The 24533-nt window shown below is 46.3% G+C and overlaps 1 protein-coding gene and 2 non-coding genes across 3 annotated transcripts; all 3 read right to left on the reverse strand.

Annotated features, from left to right (window-relative positions):
* Nucleotides 1-2598: 2598 nt before the first annotated feature.
* RPS2 (ribosomal protein S2) lies at nucleotides 2599-17176 on the reverse strand. Its single transcript, XM_069647301.1, has 7 exons — nucleotides 17021-17176; nucleotides 9000-9089; nucleotides 8664-8771; nucleotides 5250-5423; nucleotides 4561-4720; nucleotides 4349-4440; nucleotides 2599-2727 (listed from the first exon to the last, which is right to left on the reverse strand). Exons 1-7 carry the CDS (start codon nucleotides 17147-17149, stop codon nucleotides 2638-2640), a joined length of 843 nt encoding a protein of 280 aa, XP_069503402.1. The 5' UTR covers nucleotides 17150-17176; the 3' UTR covers nucleotides 2599-2637.
* LOC138570859 (small nucleolar RNA SNORA64/SNORA10 family) lies at nucleotides 2971-3110 on the reverse strand. Its single transcript, XR_011303879.1, has one exon. It is a non-coding gene; the product is annotated as a small nucleolar RNA SNORA64/SNORA10 family (small nucleolar RNA).
* On the reverse strand, nucleotides 5884-6021 carry LOC138570860 (small nucleolar RNA SNORA64/SNORA10 family). Its single transcript, XR_011303880.1, has one exon. It is a non-coding gene; the product is annotated as a small nucleolar RNA SNORA64/SNORA10 family (small nucleolar RNA).
* Nucleotides 17177-24533: the final 7357 nt, after the last annotated feature.

The following is a 24533-nucleotide window of genomic DNA, read 5'->3' on the forward strand; positions in this document are numbered from 1 at the left end:
GTATGAATGTGATTGTGTTTTTATTTTACATTTTTTTTAAAGCGCTCACAAAGCCGACAGGCATCAAGGCGCTGTTACAGGAATTGTTTGGTTTGTAGTTGCGCAATTGTTTTTCTCTTAGTTGCGTATTTATAACGGGCTTACACCCAGATGTTTCTATCCACGGACCCGGGGATCGAACCTGTGTTGCTTCGTGTCGTCTTGCTTCCAAGGCGTGCACGTTGCCGCTGTGCCATCCTCCCTTTTGAATGTTCCGGGTGGGTGCCTGTGTAGAGAATGCAATGAGTGCATGTAAGCGAAGGTGTGAGTGGTGGGTGAGCATGTGGTAGTGAGTGTTTAAATGTTCTGGGTGGAGTTTTTGTGCGCCTTTGTGGTGAATCCAGTGTGAGATGTATGGGTGAGAGATGGTGGGTGAAAGGGGATGCATGTGTGTGTAAGGCCCTGGGAGACGTGGGATCACTGGCACATTTTTGCCCCATCCTTCATTGCCCAAAAATACCAATAAAACATGCAGTCAAAGGCAAGTTCATGTCTGTCATTCCCTGGCTAGAGTGGCATTTTGGAACAGTCAATCTAGCCATTGCTTACTGTGGCATGGCTTACTCTGCATCTTTAAAAAAGCAAGCATAAGTAGTGTTACACCTCGCTAGACTGATGTTTTGGTGTAGCAGCCTGTATATTCTTCACTGTAGCATGACTAGCATGATGGTGTGTTGCCCATCTGCCCCTAGGGAAGGGCCAAAACAAACTTTGGTAGGGTTGTGGGGTCAAACTAAAACCACCATGGAAGTTTGTTAAGAAAGGGGTGGCCCTCTAGCCCTACCCAAATGGATGGAATATCATGTAGCCCTCCCTGGGAGCAGATTGATAGTGCAATCTTTAGGAAGGGGTACATTTGTGTTCACTGGGGTGGGGACACAGAAGACCACCAAGTAACTTCAATGGAAAGGGGGTGGCCCTTTCCCCACAAATAGATGGGCATAACCCCAGACAATCCTGGAGCTTTGGCTGGCCTGCAGTACAACTTTTCCCTCTGGGAAAAGATGAACCCTGCCAGGGCTCCCGACTACCGCTGTGCTTGAGACAGTAGCCCATGAACATCACCTCCATCCTGGAGTTCTGGCTGGGCTACAACTTTTCCCACCGGGGAGCATACTTCCAGGGCTACCTGTGGGAGCTGTATCACAGGCCAGCCAGAGCTCCAGGATGGTATGGGGTGATGTGCCCTGCCTTGGGCAGCAGTCTCCCATGTGGGTCGACCAGCCCAAGAGCACAGTGGCAGTTCCAGGGAGCCCCAGCAGGGTCTGCGGGGAGAAGCTGTAAAACAAGCCAGCCAGAGCTAGATAGTTGGGGTTATGTCCCTGGTTTTCGGTGGCCGTCTCCCATGTGGGTTGACCGTCCCAGCCCAAGTTGCACCTATGGCTTGGCTGCATTAAAGATTTTCCCTCAGGGGAGGAATGGGGACACTGCTGGGGCTCCCAGGAACTGCTGCTACGCTTCAGGACGGTCCCCCCATATGGGAGACAGCCACCCAAGCCCAGGGACACCACCCCAACCCCCCACCTTACTGGAGCTGTGGATAGCCTGCGTTACAGCTTCTCCCTCCAGGAAAGGGATCCTTGCCGGGGCTGCCTGGGACTGGCGCTGTGCTTGGGGATGGTGGACCCACATGGGAAATGAATGCCCAAGGCCGGGACATCACCACTAACCGCCCTGGAGTTCAGGCTGGGCCATTTTATAGCTTGCCCCAACAGGTAGCCCTGGCAGTGTGCCAATCCCTCCCCAGAGGGAAACCTTGTAATGCAGCCCAGCCAGAAATCCAGGACGGTTCGGGGTGCTGTCCCCGTCCATGGGAATTTGTTTCTCCAATGCGATTCCTTGTCCCCAAGGCCAGTGGCAGCCCCGGCAGGGTCAGGTTTTCTTCCTGGAGGTAAATTCTATAAGCTGGAGCTCCAGGATGGTCGGGGGTGATATCCCTGGCCTTAAGTGGCTGTCTCGCATGTGGTGTGACCATCCTCCAAGCCCAGCAGCGGTTCCAGGGAGCCCCGGCAGAGTCCATGTCCTTTCCCAGAGTGAAAAGCTGTAATGTAGGCCAGCCAGACTTACATAATGGTTGGAGGTGATGTCCCCAGCCTTGGGCCATTTACTGCCATTGTTGAAGCTTGACTCGTTCAGCCTCAAAATTTAGCAGCTGTGTCTGTCACCCTTGCAACAAATGATCAGCACCGAGTTGGCTTTAGCATCCACTACCCGTGCCAAAAGAGGCTATTGCACTAATTCAAGGGGCCATAACTATACTAGTTTGGATACCTTTAACCTGCCCCCCTCCCCCACAACTTCCCACCTTAACCGAGCTAGTTTGTAGTGCAATAGTTTGTAGTGCAACACCCGCTAGAAGCCGTTACATTGCACAAAACCATCCAACAGCATCACACACCAGCAATTCTCAACCCATTTCGCTACAGACTAAGCCATCTGCCCTTGCCTCTCCTACCACAAACAGCCACATTACATACATGAAATGCCTGGATGGCAAAATTTCCCCGCAGAAACGTACTTTCCAAAACAAAGGTCTGCAAGAATTACCAAATAAATCCATTCAATGTTTAACCATTTTTATTTTCTGGCATAAACAGGTTATGTTGGGGTAGCACCGGGTACAGCTGCTGCCTGGCTGTTCTGCACAGACACTCTGGTGTGGGTCTTAGCCAAGTGGTCAGTGTACTCCTAAAAAGGAAAGGAACATACTGGTTAGAACTTGCAAGGTACCCAATTACTTCAGTAATATGAAATGGATTGAAATAGTCTTAAAAGCATTCAATTCCAAGCTCCCTTAATTCCTTGCACATTTACAGCAAAACAAGCCGATAGTCGATTCACTCACTGCCATTAGTAACTTACAAAAGGCCTATCCAAGTGCTGTGGGCAACATTTGACACAAGAATTTTACTGCACACATCGTGGCCATCTACATGTAGGGCTTCACAGAGGAACAGAAAGGCCATTATGAGGACCAGCCTGTCGTGCATTATAGGGCCCGTTACTTTCTCTCCCATGTTAAGACAAATGCACCACTTAATCCAGGTGTAGTTGAGCAGAGCTGAGAGAATACCTAAATTGGTTTGCCCCAGTCTTCAAGTCACAATCCCATAAAAATGAGTGGCTGCATACTGTTAAAGCAGTCTATTGTCGCAATGCAAACTGTGGCTGAGATTGAGCACGGACCTGGACCTAGCTTCGAGAACAGAATGCTTTACAGAGGTATAAAACGGTACAGATGCATAACAGAATGCTTCGGTAACAGAACAGAGTGGGGGATGGGCACAACTGTAAAGAGGTAATAGAACAGATACGGCAGAGGTGGGGCACAGCCGTACAGGGTATTGGGGGAGGGCGGACAGTCTAGCAATGAGGTGTGCAGTGTTACTGTGATGGCGTAGGTGTTTGAGCAGAGACTACTTTTAAGAGGTGGGTCTCAATTCGCAAGTTCTTTTCTGAATTGTAGGAGCGAGTCTAATGCTGACGGGGAGGAGGTTGTTTTTGGGCGCTTTCCTTTTTGCAGCAGTGGATTTCAAGTCTGCACTTGTCCAGTCTTGTGGTGGTGCCCTGTCCAGAGATGAGGTTTGATAGGTAGCTCGGTGACTAGGGCGACTGCATCATAGATGACGCAGCAAGACAAAAAGGCAATTTGTGCATGAAGTGGGAGCCAGTGAAGGTCAATGGGTGCGCTCAGGTAATGTAGTCGTATCTGCATTGTACAGTGGATCTAAAGCAGATGAGGAAGGGCAAGCTTAACTTTCCACAGGAGTGTGCTAGTCTATGTGGAACCCGAGGGACTAGGCGCAGAAGGTGAGCTTGGTGTGAAGCTCTCAAAGTTCATGGTTGATAGCCAAGTCTGTACGTCTGTTGGTGAGGAGTAGGAATTTTTCTTGGGGGAAGGGGTTGAGCTTTTAAGTATGCATTGGACATCCAAGACTGAATTAGAGAGGCATGTTAAAGGCTGTGGTCATCCTTGGAGTCAATTATAGCTGTGTCGTCAGCATATTGGTGGATATTGTGTGACTAGGAGAGCCCCCAGCGGCTCCATGTATAGATGGATCACTGGAGAGATGCTGGAACCCTGCGGGACACGACAGGTGATTGTAGCATTGGCAATCTACGACTCAATCTGAAAAACTGCTGGCGGTTGGCACAGCAAAGCATACAAGTCATCCCACAGATTCACTTTAACCAAATCTGGCTCGTAACAGTTGCCTCATCACTTTGTGATCCTTCAAGTGAAACCACTGTTGCGTTGAGAAGTCAAGACAATGTCAGCTTACAAGAAACAAATGCAAAAGCATCCCACCTGGTATGGAGACTTGGTGAAAACTGTCTCCTTCCAAAGATCTGGAGTCAAGTAGCTGTAAGTCTTTGAGATGGCATCAAAAGTGGCCTTTGCTATAAAGAGAAATCTATTAAACTGGTGCATACATCAGAGTACCCAAAAGCAATACTACTGGCAGATTTAGGGCTACAAAGAGTGCTTTGACACCATTTAACTGAAGGTCAAAAACTCACCGAAATTGCCCAGTGTGGCCGTGCAGCCCCTTGCTGAAGTGTAACAGTCGTCAATACCAGCCATCATCAATAGTTTCTTGGGAACAGGTGCCGACACAATGCCAGTACCACGGGGTGCAGGAATCAGACGCACAAGAACTGAACCACAGCGACCAGTCACCTAAACAGGGAGCAGAAGTTATTTAATAGCATTGCCAGCTGAGACAGAAAACTAAACTATAGACATGTGTGGAGCACCAGCTATCCTCAGCTCATCTTGTTAAGGCATCATGCCAAACTAGATAACTAGATTAAATGTGCACGATTAGCCTCAAGTAAAAGACCCATTTTGGAAACTCCAAAGACATTGATCAAGCAGCGAAGAGCACGACAGGGCTGAAATAAGCCTCAAATTTAAAGGAATGTTTCCTGCCACTACAGGACATTTTCCCACCATACCGACACTGCCCATAAATAGAGTCCTAACCCAAAGCATTTAACATCGTCTGGTCACACTATCCGAGGGCAACTTGCAGTGACAGTTCGTCAGGCTTCAAAAATTTGGAAAAGTTAATTTAAATGAGAACTCTGCATATGGAGATCAGCAAGGATGCAAATAATTAAACCTGCAGTATTGCTAGTAAGGTTTCCGGTTGCTGCACATTTCTAGCAGTAACACCAGTCACAATTCAGATACCATTTGGTCTTACCTTGCAAGGCACAGTGTGGGGCTTGCCAATTTTGTTACCCCAGTAACCTCGCCTTACTGGCACAATGGACAACTTTGCCAGAATGATGGCGCCACGAATAGCAGTCGCAACCTCCTTGGAGCATTTTACCCCAAGCCCAACATGGCCGTTATAGTCCCCAATGGCAACAAAAGCCTAGAATGTGAAAAAGGAATAATGAGCTGGGAAATTGAACAGATCAGGACTTTGTGTAATTGGCACAGCCAAAGCAAAAATATGAATGCACTATGCAATTAAATATATCCTTTTCAATCTTCAATCCGAATCCAAATAATGCATAAATGAAAGACCATCTAAAAAAGGGCATGGCAGAGCCACATGGCATTTTACCAACATATCAACTTACCATAGTTGTCTACAGTGCTCTGTAGATTGGAGCTGTAAAGGTCAACAGCTGTAAGTGTACCCATCAAATCTGCTTTTGTCCAAGAAAGCAAATCAACGGATAGTCTTCACTCGTTTCAAGAATTCTCCATTACAACTCACAAAAGCCCTATCCAAGTTCTCTGGGTAACGTAACGGGCACTAAATCGATCTCGATTAGAAATGCTACATTGCCAACTCGGTACAAGAATTGCACACATTCTAGTTTACTGCATGTAGGGCTTCAGAGGATCAGAAAGGCCACTCAGAGGACCAACCCGTCGTGCATTACAGGGCCCGTTACTTTCTCTCCCATGTTAAGACAAATACACCACTTAATCCAGGCGTAGTTGAGCAGAGCTGAGAGAATGCCTATATTGGATTTAGTCCCCGCCTTAAATAACTGAGAAAATCCTTCCTGCAGAAATGAGTTGCTGCATAATGGAAAACACTATTGTGGCAATGCCAACTGGCCGGGGGTGGGAGTCTCCCCCGATTGAGTGCAGACCAGACCTAGCTGAAAGCAACAGAATCCTTTAGAGGTATACAATTAAATTGAGCGCTTTAGAGTTATACTATAGTACAGATGCACAACAGCAATTTTCAGGAGGTAACAACGTTTATTCAGGTCTGCGCATGCAAAAGACACGATCAAGGACATGGAGGGAAACAGCAAAGTAAAAAGGATTGAGCGTTCGAAGCAAAGCAGAAATTGAGACAACCAGGAAACTCAACAGAAGGCAGGAAGGAAATTGAAGTCAGCCAGGCTAGAGACCCAACTATGCAGAGGGATTAACAGGTGATGGAAAGGAGGATTGACAGCCACTGAGACAGCATGGCAGGGGAGAATCAGCACTAATCAGAAAATAGATTTGTTAGCCAGGCAGAGCAAGGGACTTTATTTGTGAATACGTTTTGTATTAGTGACGTTAGTGATTCGTACATGCAACGATGATGGTTGGGTTTTAATGGCAATTTTAGTGTTATGCAATCTACTTTTTTGTAGATATTTGTAAAGCCATACACAATTGGAGAGTTAGCAATAAGGAAAGGCAAGACATTTAATATAAATGAGACTGCCGTGAGTCGCTGTGGAATAGGGAGACTGCGGGGGCAGGCATCAACAGGACGGGACTGAATTGGCCTTGAAAACCAATAGGAAATGCTTAGTCTATTTTGTTCACATATACAAAATACTGCATTTTTTTAACACTAGCACATAAATACCACCTGAACGACTGCAACAAGCCGCTTCAAAGCATTTTACTTATTCGGGATACACAGGTTTTCCAGAGGTGTACCGGAAGCATTCTGTAAAATGCAGATTAGGGGTTTTTCACTAAACATAGATGGTACATATACACCAAGTGGTCGCTGATCGGCCAGAATAATTAGCTTAAAGCCCTGACAGTCTTGTGGAGCGCACACGTTTCCCCATGCCAGCGAGCCTGGGCCATTCAGACATGCTCTTGTAAGAAATGAATACATTAAGTACAGGATAACTCGCCCAAGCAAGTAATGGGCACATTTGAAAGTTTGTTAGCAGATGTATATAGGCCGTTGGAAAGGGTGCAGAGACCCAACCCCAAGAGTTGGCACACATTGTATTTTTCTGCCACCACAAATTTGGCTAGGATCTTCTATGCCCTTTCAGTTCAGAAGTACTCAAAGGAAGTAGGTAACGGTCAGTCCCACACAGCCCTCATCCACAAGGCCACACACTGCTCGCATTACCACCATGTGCAGTAAAGGATGCTGCCAAAATCAAGGTGGCAAACTTTTGAATGCAGAAGGGTGAGAAGTGGGGCTTCACCCTTCATTAGTGGACCCTTGTTGGACACAAAATGCAGCTTGTGCACATTCCAAATCTTGTGCTACATCTAGACCCAGGACCCCAAAAGGGAATAGCATGGCTGAGTCGCCCTACATTGATTTGCAGTAACAAGACTAAATCAAGGGCCTGGATAAGCAGTGGAGAGACAAATTAGTCATGGCGGCGGCCGGTCCCGTCTCTATACCATAGGAATGAGAAGATCACCAATTGCGGTGTCAGTCCCCTCTCCGTTGCCATACTGCAGGTACGAAAGAGTGTACTCAGTGAGACAACCCTACTTGGCCTTGAACGAGGAAGTGTCACACGGACACTGGTCCGATGGCATTTGGACACAAAGAATGTTCCTGCATTGAATAGACTAGAAAACATGCTCAATATATAAGCTGGAATTAAAGCTAATACATAAAACAGTAAGAAGCAGACATTTTGTGGACAGCCATGTTCAAGTGAATGAAACCTTGAAGCTGCACAAAGTAGATTTGCTGCATTAGTCAAAGCACATATCTGAGCGAAACCGGATATTAGCTGTGCAACTCCTACCAGGGTTATGGTGGAAAAGGAAGGCTTGGACTAGCACTGCAGATTCCAAGAGCAAGACACTTTATAAAATAAACAGTGCTAATTAATTAGGGCTGAATAGCGAAAGAAAAGTATCTCGAACAAGTCTCCAGTAGCCATGAACTGTAAGGACATCTATTAATATGGACTCAAATCAGAGTAAGTCATACCGTATATTTCAGAACGTGGTCTCCCGCATGACTAATAGTTGGAGATCGGCTAATCATTAAAACCAGACAGATAGGCCTTCACCCCCTCAATTTCTTAGAAGATACAAGAGAGCAAAGTTCAAAGCCATGGTCCTGACTCAGGGAAAGATGGTGCATTATAATTGGGAAAGGGAGCACCTTGATGCCCGCCCCCACCCCAACCAGTATTGCTGATGAACTGCCAAGTATTCAAGGTTGGAGAAACCAATGCCAATCAGTCAGTCTTATAATGTTTGCACTAACCAATAAATCACACAAAACCAGGGCTAGAAATTACATTTGCCCATAGGCCTTTCATCACAAACAGCCAGAACCAGCAGTGCCTTTAAACATTTAATCATTGACCATCAGCTTTCCGTTCTTCATACTGGAGCAATGAAAGCTAATACTCGAGCCGCATCTGACAGTTACCTTAAACCTGGTACGTTGCCCGGCCCTGGTCTGTTTCTGGACAGGCATGATCTTGAGTACCTCATCCTTTAGAGAGGAGGCCAGGAAGAAATCAATTATCTCCGACTCCTGTGAGGAAAGAAAGATACATGTCATCCCAAAAGACTAATGCCTACATATCTGTGCCCAAAACTGGCTACAAAGACAGCAGAATTTGCACGACTCTGGTCATATTCCTCTCCCCCATCGGGAGACAAACGCCCACAAGTTCACACCCCTCCACCCTGCACATGCAAAGCAAAAAAAACCTGCTCTAGAAACAAAATCGGGAGGTTATTTGCACATGACAATATCTACCTTGATTGGGAGGGAAAAGAGATAGATCTCCTCGAGAGACTTTATCTTCATGTCCTTGACAAGTCGGCCAAGCTTCGTTACAGGAACCCACTAAGAAAACAAAACAAAATAAGACATTTTTGTAGTTGGCAATATTTTATTACAGGCAGTGCTGGGTCCTTTCCTTTTGCTAAAAGAAGACTGGGGAAGTTGGCTTATCTGGCATGAAACGGATGGACCACACCAGCCAGAACCTACAAGTCTGGTTGCCCCCCTCGCCCCCCCCAATTAGCCCAAGTGCCAAACTAGACAATGTTTTACATGCACTTTTGTTCAAATATTTCTAAATACTAGACATTTCATTGCAATGAATAAATGTGAAACCTACACAAGTGCTAGGATACAGCGAAGTGTGTCTCAGCTCTAACAAAATGAGTTAACATGGATACTACATAATGTGTAAACAGTGTGCAGTTTACACTGCACTTCTAATTGAGACATTTACGGTGACTTAATCCACTGTTAAACCAGATGTTTTTTCCTGTCGGGATACCCCACTTTGCCTTTAGCTACTCATCCCCATGCACTCCATTCCTCTTACTCGCCTGACCTCAACTCAGAAATTCCGTCAAATGCAAAGTTGCACTTACACCCCCCCACCCCCATGCCACCACATGTTAACACGTTCCACGTAAAAGCATCAGCCAGCCATCTTAAAATTACCACCACATCTGGCAGTCTCGCTGCAATATTTCTTACTTGGGTAACGTCCATGAGGAACCAAGTTTAGTCCCACTGTTGGGGGAGAGGTGGTCTTTCCACCCCCCCTTACAATTCCTGTGCCGAATAGACCCTGTGTATGCCATAGGGGAGACACTACCACCCTCCTGTCCATTCGTACCAATGTTCGTAAACAACTTACCATGCCTGTATTGATACCCAAAAGACATTGTGACACCAAACGCCATCTTTTACTAGGTTCGAGAATGATCTCAAATGCCTCTCCTCTGCCCAGTGCCTAGCACATACAGCCCAGGCCTACTCTGCCTCCTGCCAGCTCAGCACATGCCCTGTTCTCACGGAAGTCCAGCTATTCATTGTTGCAACATCCAGCAATATCCCAGGTCAGATGAGTAGACCGAACTGTGAGACCAGAGCAGGCCCCAGCCCATGTGCACATCCGTCTCCACTAACCTGCCTGTGCTCCCTCGACCCCCACCAGGCCACTGGTCCCTTTCCCCTCAGCTCTTCGATATACATATACATCTGACCGCTTGGACGGCCACCAGAGCCCTAATCTTATGTACCAATATATCCGTCAAAGACTAACATGTCCATCCATATCATGAGTCATCAGGTAGATCAAAACCCACGGGGCAGACACCTTGGTCTGGGGCACCGTTATATCAACGCCCGGTTACAGGGGCTGGAAATAAGATATATCTGCCAATGGGTTCTGATAGTACCCACATTCATGCCAAACTTGTATGCTTGTCATTTGTCTGCCATCAGTTCATGTGGTCTTAGCTCAGATAGAAATGTTGCGCTCCGCTGACCTGGCTTCCACACCAGAGGTGAGCCCAGCAGACCCACATGTTCCTGGAGCAATGGGGAGCAACGTCCAATTAGCATCCAACCTCCCCCATACGAAGTATGGCATAGGCCTTCCCCCAATCAATTGCCATGATTTGTACCCCATTTTAAACTTGATGTGTCCCTTTAAAGTAATGCCCGTGTATTATTTGGCAGAGCGCTCTCCGGCAGTAGAGTCCTTGGCTTGCATTCATTTTATATAAATTTATTACTTTCAATTATTCTCCTGGTCTCATTCCCTAGAAGGGAATCACCATTATTTGGTCTCTGGTATACATGCGCTGCAGGGTGTAAGCCTTCCATTTGGTGACCCCTCTTGCGTGTGATATTCCTCGAGATACCGCCGTACTTGTGGCGAGATCCAGAGCTTCCCTGGAAGGGCCGCCCCCCACCTACAGCTGACCAATCCCCAAACAAAACACGTACGCAGAAGAGGATACCCAACTTCTCGCTTGAGCCGGGTCATGAGAGGGAGGCCCAGGCGTTGTGGATAGACCACGAACTGAGGCTCTTGACAGAACACAGGCATGTGAGTTAATTGCAAGGGAAAAAAAGGGAACCTTTTTTGGCATATAAGGGAAGGTAACACGCATGATCAGGGTATGGATGATTACGTAAATAAGCGCTCTTTATGGCCATTGTTTTTTATACGGAAGAATATGTTGAAAAATAGAGAAACAGGCTCTGCAAAGGGGTAGAAGGCGCTTCCGCAGTGCACTGTCACAAACAGTTCGAGTAAAGTGGAAAAAAGGATAAAAGTAGGAGCGTCATAATTAGTAGGCTCGGGAATAAGTAGTGGTTATTGTTTTAGCTTGTTGTATGAGTTTTATTTTAGTGCTTATACATTTGTGGAGATGGGCCCAGAGGGAGCTGAGGTGATGTGAATGTTGAATGCGTGACAAGGGGGTTAGGGCCTAACGAGAAGGGGGTTCAGGGTATAAGGATGTTTTAAGGTTTATGTTTTGTTGTTCAGTGTTACATCATGTGTTGGTCCGTTTTGTCAAAGTTCAACGGTTGATGTTTTTGTGTCTGTCCTGACAATGCGTAAGTAATGAATCGTTATACCAGAGATTAAGATCTAAAGAGGTAAGGCGAGAAGGGGCAGGAGAATACCCCACTCACATTTGTAAGCACCTCCCCTTGTAATACCCCACTCCCATTTGTAAGCACCTCCCCTTGTACAGTGATCGAATAAAGTACCATAGTCAGCGGATAGTAGAAACAAAAGGGGAGGGATCTCATGCCTGGCCTGAAGGGTCTTTTGATAAGGGGATAGTGGACCATGTAGCAACTTATTTAATGGCAAAATATAAGGGGAAGCTGCTCCAAAGTAGACGAGAGGTTGCTAGATCTGTGGAGAATGTTTGAGGAAACCCACTACAAAGGAAAAGGAGGCAGGGCTCCCGGTAATACCAAGTGAGGATGTGGGGGGGAGAAAGGGGACTGAAGAGCCTAAGAAAATCTACCCTACCCATTGCTCAAGATCCGCAGAGGGATATGCTAACCCAGGGTACGTACCAGGTGAAGTGTGCCACCTGTCACCGCACCAGCCCCCCCCCCTTATGTCCCATTAACTACGACTCCTGCCCCCACAGGGCCGACCATCCAGGATTTAGAAATAGTACTGACATCCATCCAGGCATTGTTGGTCCAATTACGAACCCTGTGCAAGACAACACGGTCACTATCTGAGTGAGGGCAACTGCCAGTACAACCCCCATTAAAACGCTCTGCCTTGCTGCCACAGGATGAATGGAAATCAGAGGACTTCCTCTTTAGGACAGACAGCACCCCAATAAAAAGGATGAGTAAAACGAGAAGGGGAGATAAGATACAGCGGCCTCAGAAAAGTGATGAATGCTGGAGTGACTGATGTGTAAGCCTTCACCACGCCCTCCTAAGAGATGACAACCCCCTATTATCACTTAATCCCTCAACTAAAATGTTCCCCTGCCCTCGAACCAGGATTCGTGTGTGGCTGTGCCATATACTGAAACAATCTGGTCGGGTTTTCAGAGGCAAGAGTGGACACTGCCTTCTCTCAAAGCCCCCTGCATGGCATGCACGTCGACTGGGACAGTTGCAGACTCCAGTGGTACCTTCTGAGCAAGTGGCCTTTGTGGAGTGCAGGTACCTCCAAACTGCCCCACTACACAGAAACCAAGGAACCCATGCATGTTCACAGCTCAGAACAGCTCTGCGTCCAAATACAGGAGAGAAGTGAGCTCCACATGAGTCCACCGATGGGCAAGGCGCCCTGGTTGGGGATAAAATTGCACACCCATAAGCCATGCAAGTGCTGCATTAATAGGGTCCAGTCCATAAGAATACTGAGGTCAATCTTCAGGGTCCAACCTTGGAATTTAAGACTGAAAGCCTGTATGAAGGGAAGAGTTTACAGGGATTTCCAGGTGCTGGCTTGGCTTCCCCAAGGTAAAAGGCCTGGGCCAATTTGAAAGCAGCATTTGACCCAGACAAGGCTTTGAGAATTTGCATTAGTGTTCCTGAAGATTAACCAAGTTTCCTTGATGGATTTCAGGCGGTTCCACTATGTAGAGGGGCCCTTTGCCCAAACCTCTTTTTGCAACTTTCCTTCCAGTAATATCAATGACAACCCCCAGCTATTTGTTATGGCTTGACCTCTGCATTTACTGAAGGGAGTCCGGTTTTTACTTCCTTGCTCACCTATTTTTTGGAACATATTATAATTTATATATGTGTTTGATTCTATTGGAATCGGTGGTGTATACAAAAGTTCACCTATGATTCATCCTAGTGATGTAAACTAAAAAAACCCTTGGGGTGGGCATGCTCCATGTTATTGCAAGAAACCAGTTATTAGGGAGGTGCAGTTTTTTTTATTATTGGACTCCACTTTATCAAAACAAACAGTGTCCTGGTACAATGAAAAAGCAAAAGAAAAGGGTTAAAAAGTTCAGTCAGTAATAGAGCAAAAGTCTCAGGCCAGTTCTGTGTGCAGAAGGAATACAGTAACCCAGAAAGCAAAAAACACATTACAGTAGTGAGTGAACTTTTTACCAAGACTCTGTATAACAATATTATTTAAATGGTAGTTTTTTTTTATACCAAAAACACAGACATTTGCTTTAGTAACATAATAAAATAATTTTCCCATTCGGGGAATTCTGCAACAGGAATAAAGCGTGGCAGATCGATGTGTTAGTACATGGTGTACATTTACATATAGGTCAGGAGCAGTTTTCCTTGAAACGTCATTGAGTCGTATAAAGAAGTACACTGGTATTTAGATCTATAAGTGACCAATCCTCAGACTGCTCCACAGAGTCTTGGTAAAAAGTTCACTACTGTAATCTTGTTATTTTTGCTTTTTGGTTACTGTATTCCTTCTGCACACAACTGGCCTGAGACTTTTGCTCTATTACTGCCTGAACTTTGTAACCCCTTTCTTTTCCTTTTTCATTGTACCCGGACACTGTACTTTGGTTTCTGTTTTGATAAAGAAAGTGGAGTGCAATAATAAAAACTGCACCTCCCTAATAACTGGTTTCTTACAATAACAGCATACCTACCCCTAAGGGGGTTTTAGTTTAAATCACTAGGATTAATCATAGGTGAACTTTTGTATACACCACCGATTCCAATAGAATCAAACATAAATTATATGTTCCAACTTTATTAGGCGGCTACCCCCGTCTGCAACGCATTGCTTACCTCGGCCTTAGGTTCCGCCATTTTGGGCTGCCCCTCTAGTGTACCCACCTATTTTTTGGGGCATTGGTCAGCTCATAAGGTTACCATTGCCAGTAGACTAACCATGTGTGGTGCAACGTTTCAGCACAGTGATCCATCAGCGCTGTGTGATCCTTGAATTATATTTTCATCACGAACACAAAACCTAGTTAGAATGACAGCACATCGAGTACACACCACGCAAATAGATGTGTACTTTAATGAAAACTTTACTTGCACATAATAGGATGCGTCCCACATGTCAACCTATTTATGTTTTGAGTATTGTTCGGCTAACGCGGAGTGTCCATTTACTGAGGATGCGGTGTATTCTTTAAATGTAATTTAACCCAAACTACATGTAGTATTTGGGATGACAATATAGTTAAAGGAACAGCGCTGATCGAACCCCGCTGCAGGCAACGGGGCACACCAAAAGGCCTGCTTCAGCCCCTGTACGAGATTCTTGCATTGCATTAATGCCACACATCACCTTACACTTAGTGAATGCTGTAGGAATATTTGGGCCTAGGACAGTCTAGTAGTGGCAGCAAAGTATATTCAAACCTTTGGTTTCAGTGCACGTTTATTTTGTTTTACTGCATATTGCCATTTGAGCACTAAACCATCAAAATGTCAGGACCATCCGATTTTCATCCACGCCTTCCTCTCAGAAAAAGAAGGCCATATACGGCATGCTCAAAAAAGTTTGAATTCCCAGGGAATTTGGGGGCACGTGTAAGCAGGCAGGAATTCAGGGGTCAACACTGACGGGCCCCATACCACATTTCAGTCAGGAAATGTTGCTGGGCATATGTGGGGTTTGCCGCTGACCAGGATTGGACAGCTCATACCAGTATGAAATCCCACTCCAATCACAGGTGTCCCGGAACCATCCAGTGGGTTGGCCAGCCTCTGCAAGAGCTCTGCTACGTCGGTTGCAGTCCCACGGTCAACTGACTAACGGCAGCCAACTTGTTGAACAAGACCATCTCCAGCTGCAACCCTCTGGTGAGGGGAGCGGTGCATTTAGTCTCACCACAAACTGGGCCTGCAGCCCCATAATCAGCGTGAACTTCACCGCTGATCTGCAATGTCCTCAGAATCCCTCATCGTGGGAGCTGCTGGGTCCATGCGAGTGCCTGCCTTAAAGGCAGAGCCAATGCAGGCAAACTTCATTTATACATCTATAAAGTGCACAAAAACCCTTGGGCATCAAGGCGCGGTTACAGCTAGTTACATACACATGCATGTCAGGCAAGACAGTGAGGCTGACTCACGGGTTCAGCCACTGCAACACTTGGCCCTCCATCGACAAGACCAACAGTAAAAAAAAGTGTCCCCAGCAATCCCGCTTGGCCCAGGGATGGTCACCCAGACAATCTAAGGATCCAAACCTGCATTCCTGTTTGAGCGCCTCCCATAGGCATTGGATGGTGTTCATTTCACTCCTGGTTGTGTTCAGGACAGCCCCTTCCCCTTTGGAATGGGTTGTAAGAAGTCCAATCTATAGCAATGGGTAATGAATGTTACACTAGGAGCCTTCTAGGTCTATGCTATTTGACAGCCAATTCGGTTCTGCTGTTCCTCAGAAATCAAAATGTTTGCAGTGGATCAGAGTATGGATATCAATCAGTATCTGACTTAAGTTGCAGCAAAACCAAAATCATCCAATCGCCAACCCACTCAGCTCTACCATTCAAATCGCCAGGAAACTGGACCATTGCCACCATCGCTAAATCAGCAAGGAATGAACACCAAGACCTTTTGTATGGCCCGACTGGATGACCAACAGCTTTCATAGAGCTAGAATCGCACCCCACAACCTCACTGCTACTCGAAATATATTGCATCCAAGTTTCAAAGTATGAGCCTCAAGTACCCATTCCACGTAACTGGACCAGAAACTAAGCCACAGTCGAATAATTCCTCCCACCACCCAGTCAAGAGATTTGTCATGTGGGTGAAGACAATACCTAAAAAATGTGTAATATCTAACGCTGTAAGGAGTCTAACTGAATCTACCCTTTCACTTTAAAAAGGGACTTGAGACCCACCTATACAAAAAAGTATTAGCAGATACCTTGCTATGAAGACTACCTGATCTCTCCCGAACCTAATTTGCTAGACACATTACCTCCAAGAGTCTGACCCCAGAAGGTAAGGCCAGCAGGACCCATCTTCAGGCTACCAATGCTAAGAACACATTCAAAAACATTCTTCATTAATAGTGCAATGTGTACTCAACTTGTTTTTCGGAAATTAGTCCCCATTACTACTTTGAACCCCCCTTGCCTAACTTTCAACTACTCCGACGCACTTTTAAACAGCTTCGTAATAATTTTCATACAAAATATGCCCTCTACTAGATGGGTGGAGTTTTCAGGTCTACGTATTCGAATCTAGTAGTCGACACGATGCCGCCGAATGGTCTAGTCAGTTGAGTTCAGTGGGTAGTTATTGTCCGAGGACAAGATGGTTATTACATAGCCAGGCGGGCACATGCAGAAATTTCACTGGTCTAAAACCAGACCATTAGTTCGAATGTGGGGGGAGCAGTACAACAATGGGTGTGGAATCATTCACTTTTGAGTGCGGTGTAAAAAAAAAGTCTAAAAACCGGACTTTTGCACTTGAAATTACACATAAATCACGCTACTGTTGTGCTCTGTGGCAAGTCTGACGGATTGCCGTGAATGACGCGATTTTCTTTACTGTGGGATAAGTGAATACATTACCTCCTTCTCATCCGCCTTCCCGCGGGCCCCACGGCCTCTTCCGCGGCCCCGTCCTCTCCCACGGCCGCGGCCCCTGCCGCCAAAGCCGCCTCGGAAGCCTCCCCTGTTTTCACCGGCGTTGTCCGCCATTTGCTACCAAAGAACAAACATGCGCGGTTATAGCATACGAACAGAATAGAGAGCGCGATATCATGGCGCAATCTAAACGTTATATTTCATTACGGAAAACCAACGTGCAGAATAAGAGGCTTTTTCCAAAGTGTTCCGACATTACTCATACACAAATGCCAATTGCATATCAAATACGGAAAAGTGGGTGGCCAGCTATGTTGACTAGATCGTACTTAAAACTAGTAAACCAGTGTTTAGTCGTGTATATTATGATTTTTCTGCACAAGGGAGCTGTGTGGCAGCCGATAAATCAACTATAGAAATGCATTAGGCGAAATGTTTTAGTGGAGTTTTGGCGCCTTTAATCTAGGAAAATTAAATCCCATTATCTCGATAGGCTTTTAGCGGGGGCGGAGATTGGAGACAAAAGCATGGATGGCCCGTTAAACAGGCTTATTTATTATTCCACCGTAGTCGCCTGCTCCTCTTCGCAATAAATACTCCCCCAAATAACGACTTAACAGAGAATGGACAATAGCAAGGCACCAATGGAATCGACTTTTCTCATGCGACCAAACTCTGCACTCCACACTTACGTGATCTTAATAATAAGAAGAAAGAGCAGCGGAAGCACGGGGTTTATATAGGTTTTGCTATCTCGCGAGAGTTGTGAACGCATATGCACGTAAGAGGTCCCAGTAATACGAAAACACTAGACTGAGCAAATGAGAGCGCCGTGTACCAAAGCGGCGGCCATTTGCATATTAGACGGGACAAGCGGTAACTCCTGTCTAGTGAAAGGCTTTACAACACCCTCTTTAATAAAAATAACTGTAATGGTATATTTTATTTCAACAAAAATACGACAGTGCTAAAAGATGGTATAATTTTTCGGGCATACACATTCCAAGTTCTTCGGGTTTATCACATTCAAAGTAGGGAAGTACCCGCCTGCCTGTTGTATCATTGTCTTCTCAAGTCAAATTCTTCCGAACGTTACGTGAACCTTATTCAATGGTCTGGCACAGTACATTTCTCAGCTCCCAGTAATTAGTTCTTACTTGTTAGGTCCCAATTCCCAACCTCGCCATCAGAAAATCATTACATTTCAATACAACATACTCTACTATTTGAGACTGAGAGGTATGCATAAGGCATACCTGCCTACATTTGAAAATCAAAAACCCTGAGATGTATGCTCCGCCCACAGCCACACAAGACTGCCCATTTGCACACGGCTCGCGAATACACCCCCGCCCACCTGTCAAAAAGGTAAACTCGTATGTTTTAGCTGTCATTAGAAACACATAGTTGCCAACATTCTGTAACCAAAAAGATGTAGGATTTTTCAAGTTTCAAAAATAATAATTCGCATAACAATGACATCACAGGAAACTACAAAACATACATTGTTGGCACCATTACAGAATTCTAAAATACACAATCCATCAAACAGCACAACATGGAAAGATGTTCAAATGTTAAAAATGTATAATTGTGAATGGTAAGTTAACATTCACAGAAGGTAATCACACAGAGCTGGTAGGTAACGTTTTCCACTGCTCTGTAGCAACAGCCAGGGCAGTACATATTTATTGCAAGATGACCACTGAAAGACATGGAAACAGATACCCAGTGGTCGAAGTGTACGAAAAGAAGTAGTGGAACTATGTTCCCTGCTGGTCTGCACCCACTCCCCACGGACCCCATCACTACCCCCCTCTCACACACAATACAAACCCCCAAACACTTGCACCTGCTGTTTAAGGGAACGTTCAGTGTAGTGCCAGTGTAGTGCACTGAAAGTGCAAGTTTCAACTCTTTCCTACACTTTTGTTTTAAAACGAAACCATTCCGGAACAGTTTCTTTTTAAAATAAAAGTATAGAAACAGAAAACCCGAATTTAAAAAAGTAGAGGCGCACCACTCCCAACCACTCCCGCTCACTTCAACCACTGCTGATACCCCCCTCAGTCTGATAGGCAGATGCTGAGTGATGCTGTTACAGGCAGACGCGGATCAGTCTATTAGCGTTCACCGCGAGGAACGCTATCCGCGACGATCACGAAATAATGAAATAACGTGACGAAAAAAGCGTGCCAAGGAAATGAGAATCCACCAAGGCCCCTTTCGAAAGCGTAATGAACAAAGTTGTGAGACCATAACAAGCTCTCCTCATCGAAGGGACACCTATGAGCAGAAAGATAAAGCACCATTTCAGGCTTTCCAACTCCACTATCTGAAAGTGGCAACACTACAGAAACCGAATGTGCTGTTTCTTTGCACACAAAAATAATTGGACAGGATATGTCGCAATCTCGCCTCTTCGGGGTTTGCTGATTGGGTCGAAAGAAGCAATAATGGGTCCTGAAGAATATGATACACGCAAGACATCATTGAAACCGGTCGACCAGATATACAGATGTCACCCTATTTAGAGTGACACAAGTGGACTTATGCACTTTTAAACATAAATTGTTTGAATTAATCTCAGAGAACTCAAGTTTCCTATTTTAAAGGTGTTATATACTCTCGCACAAGAGAAGGGTTCATGCACTTGTAATGAAATGAGTCGAATATAAAGTGCATTTTTGTGCTGAGAATTTGTGCGACACATATATATTTTGATAAAATGTTTTAATAAATTACTCCTGGATCAACCAGACACACCTCACGGAGGGCAATTAAATTGTCGAAGAGTGTGATGCCGAGTCCCACGTGACCTGTCTGTTTCATCCAAGGGTGCAGCCGGGAAATGGTTTTTCCCGTAACTGTCTTGGTTTTAATTGTTTGGACTAATGAAATTTAGATGTATGAAATGTATTGTGGTAGTTTATTGTGAATATGTTTTCTCATTTTGTAACATAGGGTATGAATAGTCCCCATGCATGTCTTGCCGGTAGTCGGCATATTAGTGTTTTTTTGAGGGCTAGAAACATCAAGCAGGGGTAGCATTGTGTACTCCCTGCAGGGAAAGAGTTAGGGTTGCATTAATCGCACAACATAATAAATAGCTCTGGTAAAGTTTTTTTTGTTCCTTAGTCTGTTTTGTGTGTTATAGTATCCCTCTGGTAACAGAAAGGACACATACCCGCCTCTTGAGGTAATGTGGAATTGAGGAAAATCCCTGTGTGTTAACCCCACACTCTGCCACTTGCCTTTATTGGTGGTTTAGCTAAGGCCTGCCCAGGCCAGAGTGCAGGACAGGGTCATGCAGCTGTCACGTCACTGGATTGGTCTGAGCCCAATCAAAGTAATCACCTGCCAGCCCACTGTAGAGACAGACTAATTAATGTGTTGCATGCTTTGTCCTGGAGCCTGTCTTGGAGTCACATAAATTACCCGCCACTGTAAAAAGCAGTAGGATCTGTCATCCAAATCTGTAGGCGGTAGGACTGCTTAAAAAGCAGTAGCCTACTGCCTAAATCTGTAGGGTTGGCAAGTATGGAAACATGTTTGCAGTTTGCCCTTTACAGTGGAATGCAATAAATGCAATCATAAGCCAAAAATACCCATCAAACTAAAGAACCATCTGTGGTGTCGTCACTGACTCATGTCACGTGGGGAGGGACATGGGGCAGTGGGAAGAGGAGGGGCGAACGAAGGAAGGAAAGTCAGTTCCAGTTACAAGTTGCATGAATAAAGACGTGTTGCACCCCATCTCCAGCCTCTGCCTCTCCTTAGTGTGCATGAAGCGTAGCAGGGCCTCTGGAGGTTCAGGCAGTCCACGCCAGACATCACACTAGCGATAAGGCGTGTATCACTGACCACACGCCATCCTACGTGCCAGCTGAGGCAGCTGCGCTCGTGACTGTCAAAACCCCAGCGAGGAGTCACATGGGAGACATCGGAGAGGGCCGCGGGCCCTGCAAGAGGAGAGCGCTGCGGGCAGTGGAGAGGCGATTCTCCCGCTCGCTGCAGCAGCCCAGCAATAACTGGTGATAGACCGTAAACGCACCCCGTTATCAATCATCAGGGCCGTCAGAGAACATTTCTCCCGCCTATGGACATTATCAGCAGTGGGCGAAGGGGCGAAAGCCTTCCCCAACACAGCTCCAACCGGGAGTGGTGGGAAAACGGCCCGCTCACCGACGGACGGCACATCACCAGCGTGTGGGAGCACAGACGCTCCCCGCTGCCACGGTCCTCAAGGTAGGACAAACATCATCCTCAGCCACCCCACGATAAGGGCAGGCCACACGCCCAAAAGGCAAACTTAGGGAAACACAAGGCTCACACTGCACGCACCAGACTGCGGGGGCAAGACAAATCCCCACCCATCACCGTTTCACTGCGACGCCCACTGGCCCCCAACGCACACCGAAGATTAAGGGAGTGGGACATAGCCTAGCCCACTCAATACACGCATCCTCGTACAAACCAGCCCAACACAATGTCAGGAGAGAAATCGCTGACTGTACCAATAACGCCACACAGGCAGGCGTTATAAATGTTGTGCTTCCACCAAGAATGTCCGACAGCCTACTGTCTCAACTGCCCTCAAATTTTGACCTCAGTGACACCAACACTTTAGGACCACGGTGGAAGAGTTGTTTGAGAGACTTCGAAGTATGTCTCAAAGCAGTTGGCACGATCAATGATGAGAAGAAACATAGTTTACTAACTCATACAGCAGGCTCAAACGTAAGAGACATAGTGGATGAACTCCCGGAGGGCGACACAGATATATACGTTAACCTGAAGACAACTCTCACCGACTATTTCACGCCACATACAAACGTGGACTATGAAAGACACGTCTTTCACACCACCAAACAAATCAAGGGCGAGACCATGGGCACATTTGTGATGAGATTAAGACTAAAAATGAAACAATGTGGCTTCAACAAATACTCAAATGAAGAAGCACTACTCTCACAGATCATAGTCGGGTGCAAAAGTGCAGACTTCAGAAGACGACTACTACAAAAGCCACGGAATCTGAAGGAAATCCTACGCCTGGCCCGCTCGGACGCAGGATTGGCAGCGCAAGTAGAAGGACTCGACGACATCAAAATCACTCAGTGAAGAGATATACAACCACATACCCCATTCCCCCCGCCTGCAACCAGCCAGAGCACTCATATTGCCATAGGGCTCCAAGACGCCCCTAGCCTGCAAAGGTTTCTTCACAGCATCATGCAGCCACCACTGACAGCGGATGCATTCTTAACTACAAGGCGGCCATCAAATGGGTTTTATCCATGTCCTCTATAGAGTTATGGTGCACAAATACCTGGATCCCACCACGAGCATTGAACAGGTTTTCCCAGCACTGCTCAAGGGACTAGGAAAGTGGAAAGGCAGGCAAATCGAATTACATATGGACACCAACGTCACTCCAGTGGCACAGCACTACAGGGGAATCCCCATTAACATACAGAAGCAGGTGGAAAATGAACTAATCAAGCTATTGGAGGCAGACATCATTGAGCCAGCAGAAGGCCCACACCATGGCTGTCCCCCATAGTGCCCGTACCCAAAAGAGACTCATCCGACATCCGCATATGCGTGGACATGCGATGGCCAAATTAAGCCATCATGAGAGAGCGCCACCAAGCTCCACGCATCACTGACATGGTGCACCTCCTGAATGGGGCTACTATCTTCTCGAAGCTGGACCTCCACAAAGGGTACCATCAACTGGAGCTCGGCAAAAAGTCCAGATACATCACCACTTTTGCCACTCATCTAGGCCTATGTAGGTATAAATGGCTCAGTTTTGGAGTCTCGTCTGCGGCAGAAATTTTTCAATCAGAGATCCACAATGTGATCAAGCATGTGCCAAATTGTCTGAACCACAGTGACGATATCCTAGTATTTAGCCAAACGCAAGAACCGCGTGATGACACTCTCCTGCGAGTGTGCATGGCTCTGAAGGAAGCCCAACTCACCCTAAACAAAAATAAATGTGAATTCCGGAAAAGAACACTACGGTTTTTCAGTGAAATTTCCTCTGAAAGAGGAATGACACCTGACTCTGAGAAAGTCAGTGCGCTCACAGGGGCAGAACCACCAAACTCCTCGTCCGACCTCAGGTCCTTCCTAGGACTAGCGAGCTATTGCACGCGATATATCAAGGACTTTGCATCCGTCAGTGAGTCCCTCAGAGCACTCACCAAGCTCAACTCAGAATTCAAATGGTCTGATAAGTGCCAAGAAGCGTTCCAAATCATCAAGGATCGCATAGAACATGGGATACTTTGACCCCAGAAAGACCACTGAACTCATCGTGGATGCAAGTCCAGTCGGCCTCAGAGCCATCTTGACCAAACTGGACGAAAAGGATGGACACGACAAACATATCGTATGGAGGATAGCTCAGTGGTAACGTGCTCGCCTTGGAAGCAAAACAACACGGTGCAACACAGGTTCGATCCCCGGGTCTGCCCTTAGAAACCTCTGGGTATTAAGCACGTTATAAATAACCTATCATATCATATCATACGCAAGCCGAAGCCTATCAAAGACTGAACAAGCATACTGGCAGGCTGAAAAGGAGGGCCTAGCCGTGGTCTGGGCTTGCAAACATTTTCATTTATTTCTATACGGGAAGCCGTTTACAGTCGTTACAGACCACCATGCATTGTTGTTCATCTTTGGCAACCTGCAGGCCAAGATGCCAGAAAGGATAGCGAGGTGGGCGTTACGGCTGCAAGACTACCAATTCAACATAATCCACAGAGCGGGAAAGGAGAAAAATCCAGCAGACTTTCTCTCGCGACACCCAAGCAAGGAATGCATGGCAGACATGTCTACAGCACATCAATACATCCGATACGTGATCCAAGATAACACGCCACAAGGTCTTGATGCAGACCAAATAGCTCAGGAGTCCAACTCGGATCAAGGACGGCAGATCATCCTAAAATGCCTGGAGACGGGTCGCTGGAAGCAAGCGAAGCAACTTAGAGAAAACGTGGGGGAAGACGCAAAACAAAACATCACGTGCCTACTGGCTGTCTAGGAAGAACTCGCCAAGTCGGACGAAGGACTACTATTGAAGGGCACTAAACTTGTAATTCCATGCAGTCTAAGACAAAAGGTCCTCCAGCTGGCAAACAAGGGCCATAGAGGAATAGTGTCCACAAAAAGGATGTCGAGACAAAAACTGTGGTTCCCCCATCTCGACTCTCATGTGGAGGAACTGCTCAAGAACTGTCCCACCTGTGCAGTCATAAACCCCCACACCAGACCTGAGCCCCTATGCATGACCATGCTACCAGAAGGAGCGTGGGAGGAAATTGCAGTGGACTACTTCGGGGCCACTGGAAGTAGGTGAACACATATTGGTAGTGGTCGATGAATACTCACGATTCCCGGACTTACAGATCGTGCCATTCACATCAGCGTATCACCCCATTCCTGCTCTAGACAGAATGTTTGCCATGTATGGCACCCC

The sequence above is a fragment of the Ambystoma mexicanum genome, chromosome 2q (assembly GCF_040938575.1).
Source record: "Ambystoma mexicanum isolate Mex_15411 chromosome 2q, UKY_AmexF1_1, whole genome shotgun sequence".
Lineage (NCBI taxonomy): Eukaryota > Metazoa > Chordata > Amphibia > Caudata > Ambystomatidae > Ambystoma > Ambystoma mexicanum.

Excerpts from the sequence above, each read along its gene's own strand:
- RPS2 (XM_069647301.1), bottom strand. The coding sequence starts at position 17,149 with ATGGCGGACAACGCCGGTGAAAACAGGGGAGGCTTCCGAGGCGGCTTT. Across the intron at positions 9,090-17,020 it reads GGAAGGCGGATGAGAAGGAG|TGGGTTCCTGTAACGAAGCT; the intron begins GTAATGTATTCA and ends TTGTTTTCTTAG. Across the intron at positions 2,728-4,348 it reads TCACCAAGTCTCCATACCAG|GAGTACACTGACCACTTGGC; the intron begins GTGGGATGCTTT and ends TTTCCTTTTTAG.